The 8,825-nt window shown below is 41.6% G+C and overlaps 1 protein-coding gene across 1 annotated transcript in view; it reads left to right on the top strand.

Annotated features, from left to right (window-relative positions):
• Positions 1–228: 228 nt before the first annotated feature.
• sec63 (SEC63 homolog, protein translocation regulator) overlaps positions 229–8,825 on the top strand; it is a 100,583-nt gene continuing 91,986 nt past the window's right edge. Inside the window, exon 1 of the mRNA XM_068027160.1 lies at positions 229–412. Within this exon, the coding sequence (XP_067883261.1) occupies positions 289–412 (124 nt within the window). The 5' untranslated portion in view covers positions 229–288. The remainder of the gene's footprint in view (positions 413–8,825) is intronic.

The raw sequence follows: 8,825 nt of genomic DNA, 5'->3' as shown, positions 1-8,825 counted from the left end.
CAGAAAGGTCACAGTCCTGAAAAGTTAACTCTGTTTCCCTCTCCACAGATGCTGCCAGACTTGCTGAGTATTTCCAGCGCTTTCCGTTTTTATTTCGGATTTCCAGCATCTACAGTATTTTGCCTTTATCCCGGGTTCTCTGTTTAACGGGTCGGGCGCGCGCTTGAACCACGTAACACCTCGTCCCAGCGCGTGTTCGGCCGCTGACGCACGACGTCGCTTGCTGCGCGTGCGCAGTGCCACGTCTGTGCTTGTGTTGGAGGAGCCGAACCGAGGCCTGGTGGAGCAATGGCTGGCCAGCAGTTCCAGTACGACGACAGCGGCAATACTTCCTTCTATTTCCTCACGTCGTTCGTGGGACTTCTCGTCATCCCGGCTACTTTTTACCTCTGGCCCAAAGATCAGGACGATGGTGAGTCTAGCAGAGGGGAAGATGAAGGACGAAGAGAGGAGGAGAGAGAGAGTGTGTGTGTGTGGAGGAGGGGGGGTTTGCTCTTAAAATGAATAATAAAATGCAAACAGTTTTCCTTATAACGCCAGTGAGAGCCTCTCCTCCCCTCCCCCAGTCACTCACTGGAAACATGGGCTCACGCTGCCCGCCCAGCACATTCAGAGAGACTTCCCCGAGCAAAGCTCATGTTGCGGGCCCTGCTGCACTTGAGTGAAGAAGGGGGAGGATTACACGACGTGCCCCCACTCGAAGTCCTGCCTAAAAGTTTCTGGACGGATAATCTGGCTGTTCAAACTTCTGGCAGGTTATGAGTTTTTTTTTTAAAGAGTTCAGTGTTGTAATTTATTTATTTAAGCAAGGACTTATAAAATGCAGATTCATTAACTTTTCATCTGTCTCCAAAAAGCTGCGGAATGACGTTTCTGCTTTTTTGTTGGGGGAGTTTTGAAGTGTCATCAGCAAATCTTCCCAACAGTTTTCCTCGTGCCCGCTGCCTTTCTGGTACTTTTTGCTGCTACGTATGTTCCCCCAGACATCCTGGGAATTTTAATACACTTGAGCTTCTTCAAGCAGAGCTACATTCGGCTTTCTCTTATTATCTTGACTTAAACAGCCATCAAAGCACTTTTTCTTCAGTATTTCAGTGTGACTACAAATAAAGAGTCTCAAATGCTGAAAATCTGAGAAATGCTGAAAGTACTCAGGTTGGTCAGCATTTGTGAAGAGAAAAGACAAGTTAACTGGTTTCCGGTGAGATGAAAGTTGCACCAGAAATGTTACGATGACTTTTATCTTTACAGCTGCTGATGGGCCTTCAATGTTGCTATAAATTTCCTGCAACTGAATCTAATGGACTGACATTTGAAACTGTTTCTAGGACTTCAATGTGAGAAGCAAAAAGCAAAGTAGTGGCTGTTTTGATTTCACATTTACATTACATTTTGTAGAGATGTGAAATATCACATTTGGTATGTAGCTACATGCTTAATGATTGGCAAAATCATTACAAATTCAAGATAGTCACTCAAATTTCTTCATTTTCTCTCTATTTTGGGTTATGATTTTTATACTGTTGGTGATCTAATTGACTGTGGGTAATTGTACAGATGTGGCGAAACAACATGTGTGTTGCATCCTTAGTATGGTGAAATTCAGATCCAAACATAGGGACAAGAGGTCAGACTCACCTAAGTACAGTATAAAGGAGACGGTACCAGGTCAAAATCTACTGTAAAATTAATTCTAAATGCAACTGTGCCTTCTGTAAGTGTTAAAGGGTATAAACAGATTGAGTATTTCTGATCTTTTTTTCAACACTAGGTCCAGTGATTTCAAATATTTTAGAAAAGTCTACTTGTTTACTCAGTGCAGTGCTTGAATAGGGATCCCCTGCCCCTATTCTATTATGAATCCCATATCCCAATGTAATGTCTGCATTGGCAAACAAAATTTCATAGCTGGTTGAACTGTTGCCTCAAGTCAAAGCCAATCTTATTTGCAGTTCTGCATGATTATGAAGTGGTGAATGATGCAGGCCTTAAATACTTATCATGAGAGGTATCATGAACCATCTCCATCCCGCAGGAACCACCTCCCCCACCATTAAGTTGTATATTTTAACGTATTTTAAGTATACAGAATTTGATGCATTTCTATCAAGAACGAATAGGCCAGTGTCCCATACTGTATTGCTGAGGGAAAAATATACTTCATAAGCTTTGAAACAATTCCTCAGTTTTGTAGCTTGAATTAAGCCCCAACACTTTGAGCTTGTGCGCATATAAGAGGGCTAGAACTGTCCTTTGTAAAGTTGTGTACATCTTGGCAGATGAGTTTGAGAGTAGCATCTTTGTGCTACATTGCATCAAAACTCGAATGGTTAAGCAACTACCTCTGGGTCATTTTGTGAACTGGTTACAGTATGAAACTGGGATGATTTCTGTTTAGGGAATTCTGAATACATTTTTATTCCGATGAATCACAGTGTGTTTGAATTCAGTAAAAACTGAAGTTTATCAAACATTCCTACAGATTTCCTCGTGAACAAGCTAACTTTGATACCTCCTGTTTGCGTTGATTACCTTATTCACACAAACACCAGAACCCAATATCCATTATTGCTATCTGTACACTGGGGCATAAGAACCCACCAGTTTATTAGGTGTTGGGAAAACTTCAAAAGCTTTGGGCAATATTCGAGCTCTCATAGTTAGGCAAGTTACATTGTAAGTTTCTAGCCTGTAACTAGTTGAAATGTTTTTTTTTAAAAAACCAGTTTGGGAATGATACTAGTCCATTGTTTAGATTTTTCCAGATGTTAACATGGTCTGTCGAATGCCCAAATTGAGAAATTTCATGATATGTGATTGATCTTGGAGGATTATGTTGCTCGTAGAATCTAGTGTGTCACTGATTCTGTGATCATGTGACTGTCCATGTCACAGATGTTGGCAACAACCTGCATTGTATAGCATTCTTATTTTCCTGTTTGATGTCTACCTCCCTGCCTATTTACTCCTAATATTCACATTTTTTAACTTGACTCTTGGTATTTGAATTTATTTTGCCTGGCTTAGTTCTTTTCAGTTCCTTCATAATCTTCAAAACTGGAATCCAATCATATATTTTCCAAGAATAGCAAACACAACTTCCTTAATCTTTTCGATCAACTTAGAATCCATCAATAAAATCATTTTTTTTGTTCACCTCTTAGGAGCGAGCAACAGCATCCTCCTTGGGTGGCTAGAACTGCATGTTACTCCAGATGAGGTTTTACTGTTTTATACAGTAACAATACAATCATTTGGTTTATACTGTATCCTTCTAATATAACCCAATATCTTATTTGCCATTTTTACTGTAGCTAGGCATAGTGCTGTTTGTTTCATCGATTCGTTGACTCAGTGGTACCACTGTTATTTCTGAGTCAAGGTCGTGGGTTCAAGGACTCACTTCAGAGACCAGTGTGTGAAATCTAGATTGATATTTCAGTGCAGTATTGAAGAAGTGCTGCACCGTGGACATCTCATCCTTCAGATGAGATGTTAAACTGAGGCCCCGACTGCCTTTGAAGGTTAAAAAAAATTCTCAGGACACTAAAGGAGTTCTTCTGGTGCCTTGGCCAGCATTTAACCATCAGCCAACAACAAAAATAGATGATCTAATCATTTAGGACAGTTTGTGAGAGCTTGCTGCCTGTAAGCTGGCTACTCTGTTTGTTATTCATTACTCTAGTGACTACACTTCAAAAGTACCTCATTGGCTGTGAAGCACTTTTAGGAGTTCTGAGGTCATAAACACGCTCTGTAAATACAGGTCTGTGTCTTTTAGAACCATTTTAGAATCCTTCTGTATTGGAATGATACTTTGTACAATTTCTCCCTTCTCTTGATTTCTTGCTTGCACACTGAGTTGTGTCTTCAACCCATTGGCCTAGTTACTTAAAAAGATATAAATCCTTCTGCATAGGGCAATATTGATACCATTACGTTCCCCTTAATTCAGTATTTGCAAACTTGCGCATTTTGCATACCATGCCCTGGTCATTATGTATATGTTAGTATTCCATCAGTTGTGTATCTATTGATGCATGGCAACAATTGTAAAGGTGCATACAATGTTAGGATAAGAATTAGGTTGCTATAGAGTCCAGGAGCAAATACCGAGACCTCAATGCATTGATAAGATTACAGTTGGAGGATAGCTGGTTTTACTCATCATACTTAAGAGAAGGCACAGAGGTGGGAGGTTATAAATCAGTGGCTACTTGGAGAAGGTAGGGAATCAAATCAATTTTCCCCCTCCTATCTTTAAGGACTAACTCCTTTTGGGGTACAGTTTTGTCGTCACCAACAATTCTTCGGAACCCTGCCTGATGAATCCTAGAGAGTCAGTATATAAAAGCTGTTGACTGTGAGAAAGAAGCTTTGTAGCCCAGCTTAATCTTTCCTCACTGATTATCCACATAGGTATGTTTTCCAGCTGGTTGACAAAATAATAATCAGGTGGAATCTTTCCTTAGAATTCCTTCGATTCAGGAATGGTCCCATCAGATTGGAAATTGGCAATTGTTCCACTCCTTTTCAAGAAAGGAGATAGAGAGAAAACAGGGGACTACGGGGCAGTTATCCTAACATCAGTTGCTGGGGAGATGCTGGAAACTATTAAAGAAGTTTTAACATTGCACTTGGAAAAGCAGAGTATGATTAGAAAAAGTCAGCATGGTTTTATTAAAGGGAGATCCTGTTTGACAAATTTATTAAGAGTTCTTTGAGGATGTAACTAGTAGGATAAATAAAGGGGAACCTCGGGGGTAGAGAATTCCAAAGATTCACGACCCTTTGAGTGTAATAATTTCTCGTCATCTCAGTCCTGAATGATTGGCCCCTTATCCTGAGACAGGAATAAAGAAGTCTTTCTAAAACTGTACAGGGCTTTGGTGAGACTGCACCTGGAATACTGTGTGCAGTTTTGGTCTCCACATTTAAGAAAGGATATACTTGCACTGGAGGCAGTGCAGAAAAGACTTACTGAATTGGTCCCTGGGATGAGGGGGTTGTCCTATGTTGAGAGGCTGAGTAAATTGGACTTATATTCTCTGGAGTTTAGAAGAATGAGAGGCAATCTCATTGAGATCTAAAAGATTCTGAAAGGGCTTGATCAGGTGGAAGCTGAGAGATTGTTTCTGCTGGTCGGGGAATCTAGAACGTGGGAGCACAGTCTCAGGATAAGGGGCCAATCATTCAGGACTGAGATGAGAAATTATTACACTCAAAGGGCTGTGAATCTTTGAAATTCTCTGCCCCAGAGGGTTGTGGATGCTGCATCATTGAATACATTTATGGCTGGGATAGATAGATTTTTGGTCTCAGGGAATCAAGGGATATGGGGAGTGGGCAGGAAAGTGGAATTGAAGTCCAAGATCAGTCATGATCGTATTGAATGGTGGAGCAGGCTCAGTGGGCCATATGGTCTACTCCTATTTCTTGTGTTCCTCTTGTCACCCATTTTACTGGACGCTTTCCTCGCTGATGTTGCATGAGGAGGAAGGGGAAATACAGCAATTAAACTGCCTGTTGGAGAGTCATTGTTGGATTGTCCTTGAAGTTTTCCTAGCAGCTGGTTTCACAGTAGGATTAATTTAGACTCTGGAATAGTCTCCCCACTGCCTCTGCTACAATTGTTGCATGTTCCATGGAGATCAGAAAAAAGGTTTGAAGAGCATGCAACATAATTTATGAAAGTTTGGGGATCAAGATATGGAATTGTGTACTGATCGCAAATGCTGACATTGTGTGCATTCTGTTCTGTTGGCACCTGTTAACTGTCCCTAAGTGCTTGCTGAGTAATATTGTGCTTCTCAGAAGTATCTTTTAACTAATCTTTGGAAATTTGACCTATGCTTGTATATAGTTTAGGAATGTGGTACTTAAGCTATGAAGAAATACCATAGACTTGACTTTACTAACCAACTATGATTTTTAGATACTCTAAAGCAACTTAGAAATAGTTTAATAGTTTGGCATTTAATCTTTGGTTTCTGAAATATTTGAGCTTTTGAGATGTGTACATTTTTCTCTATTGAATATAGAAACTTTTTTTGTCTGCTCCTCTTGATTTTTTTCCCACAGGGTTCTTTCTTGCCTGGTCCTCTCCTAAACACTTGCCTTCTGTATTATGATTCCACAAGTGCAAGGTGACCTCTAGTGTTAAACTCAAGGTCATCCTTCATGTGTGCGACGTGATAGTGAGGTTGACAAGCTTCTTGACCCATTGGGGCATTGCAGCTGAGCCTGTTTCTGTACTCAACCAGTAGTAACTCAAGCTCAGTTCCAGCTGGTGGATAGTAATTAAAACTCCTGACTCGCTCTCTCTTTCTCCCCACCACTCACCAGCTGTTTATTGCTTAAACTAACTGAGCTATTGGAACAGCCACAGAACATGGACATTTCTGAAGACAAGTTTAGCAACTGAAATCGCCTAAATTATATTTCTTGTAAACCTCATTTGGATTATTGCAGTTGTCATCTTTTTCTTTTGGGGGTGGGTTGTGGTGACAGAGAGCAAAAATCCAATTGAAGTGCTCAAAACAGCCAGGAAGTATCCAGAGAGATGTGATTTAGAGGAAAATGAGCAAATAGACAATTTATTGTTGTGTGAAACAGTTTATTAAAAACCTCAAATGCATTAAAATTTTCTTTTTCATAGCAGTGCTAATGATGAACATATCACCTCACTGTCTGTAAATGGTAATCATGCTGAGCAGAGATGATTACTTTTGGCTGAATTCAGTGCATGTATAAATAAATGGCGTAGTGAGATCTAAGCAGAAGGTCCTATCAGATCAAATTAATTTGAGACAATTTATTCAGGTAGATTGCAATTGTTTCTGTTTCATCTGGTTTCCAGCTGTTGGACTTAGGTCGGGCAGCATCTGTGGAGAGGGAAACAGTTAGCATTTCAGTTTGATGACCTTTCATCAGAACTGGTTGTTCCCTGTTTTAAAGATGGACATTGTGGTAACTGTTCCAATTTCTTCACTGGGACTGAGAGGACACCAAGTATAAAATTGTTGAGTTTTGAGCAAGATTAGAAGGAAGGTGGAAGTTGTAGCTGTGTCCACTTTGTAATATACTTTTCAATCGGGATTACAAGCTAAAATTATAGAGCCTAATCTATCAGGTACTATATGGGCTATTATGGCTGCTGCTGTTATCAGCAGAATATTCATAAAGTGCAATGGGGAGGTGACATTTACATACCGTATGCACCATGTCTATTCAGACTAAATAGTTGCCCAAGAATAATACATTGGAGATTTTTTTCCAGATTTGGATTCTGTCTGAACTTTTAAATTTGGGCTATGTAACTGCAGGGTGAGGTACTGTTGGTTACGGGTCTGTCTTTGGCAGCAGCAGAGCAATTTAAGGTGATTTAACACAAGGCTCATGGAGAGTCTAAATGTGGCATAGACCTCTTGGGCTGAATGGCCTGTTTCTGTGTTGTGAATACTTTGCAATTTTGTAATGCTTTAAGAGTAGCACTAAAGGAGTGTACAAAGCCTCCGGAGTCGATGGAATTCCACCTGAAGCCTTTAAGCATAGGCTGCCCCATACGGAGGTGGTGGTGTAATGGTAAATTCACTGGACTAATTATTCCAGAGACCAGCCTAATATTCTGGGGACATGGGTTCGAATCCCACCATGGCAGATGGTGAAATTTGAATTCAATTAGTAAATCTGGAATTAAAAGCTAGTCTAATGGTGACCATGAAAGCATTGTCGATTGTTGTAAAAACCCATCTGGTTCACTAATGTCCTTTAGGGAAGGAAATCTGCCGTCCTTACCTGGTCTGGCCTACAGCAATATGGTTGACCCTTAAATGCCCTCTGAAATGGCCGAGCAAGCCTTTCAGTTCAAGGGCAATTCGGGATGGCAATAAATGCTGGCCTAGTCAGCGACACCCACCTCCCACAAATGAATTAAGTAAACAGTGATTCCTGACAAGGCAGTGGCCAGCTGACGTCATCAGAGAGCGCCAAGCTGTGCACATGCGCAGTTACATCTTGCCAGGACTAAGTGGCGTGTGCGCAGGATGATGTCATCGCGTATCTGCACTTGGTCCATCTTCGCACATGCGAAGTTTGAAGAAAACTAAAGTCTTGCATCAGCCGGCACCCCAAGAAGAATATAGACCACCAAGCAATGTCATTGAGGGAACTGTGCTGAATGCTGTCAAGCAATTTACTTATTTGGGGAGCGTCATCTCGTTTGATGCCACCATAGACAAGGAAGTGGACAATAGGCTTTCAAAAGCAAACAATGCAGTCAGCAAACTCCACAAACGAGTGTAACTGCAGCCTCAGAGCACAGACCAAACTCGAAGTGTACAAAGCCGTAATCCTCACCATCCTCCTGTATGGTGCCGTCATGGGTCCAACACTGTCATGTGCGCTTTCTAGAGCCCTGCCTCTATAGCAGCCTCAAGATCTGCTGGCAGGACCACATCATAAGCATTTGAAGTCCTGGAAACAGCCAACATCACCAGCATCGAGGCCATCCTCCTGCAAAGCCACCTGCGTTGGGCGGGCCTCGTTGCCCGGATAGACGACTGTCGCCTGCCCAAGATCGTGTTGTATGGAGAGCTGACCACTGGTAAAAGGAACAGAGGGGCCCTGTGCAAGCGTGTCAAAGACTCACTGAAGAAGTCCCTCTCTGTGCCACATTGACCATCGCCAGTAGGAAGCGATGCTACGTCAAGAGGGCTACAGACACCTTTGAGACTGAGCGAAGAACCAACATGAAAGAGAAAAGGAGGAGCAGGATAGATCCGTTTGTGCCCAGTAACGACTATACCTTCACTTGTACTCGCTGT

The sequence above is a fragment of the Heterodontus francisci genome, chromosome 3 (genome assembly GCF_036365525.1).
Source record: "Heterodontus francisci isolate sHetFra1 chromosome 3, sHetFra1.hap1, whole genome shotgun sequence".
Classification (NCBI taxonomy): Eukaryota; Metazoa; Chordata; class Chondrichthyes; order Heterodontiformes; family Heterodontidae; genus Heterodontus; species Heterodontus francisci.
Note: the sequence above shows the minus strand (reverse complement) of the source record. Positions and strands in the feature narration are given on the sequence as shown.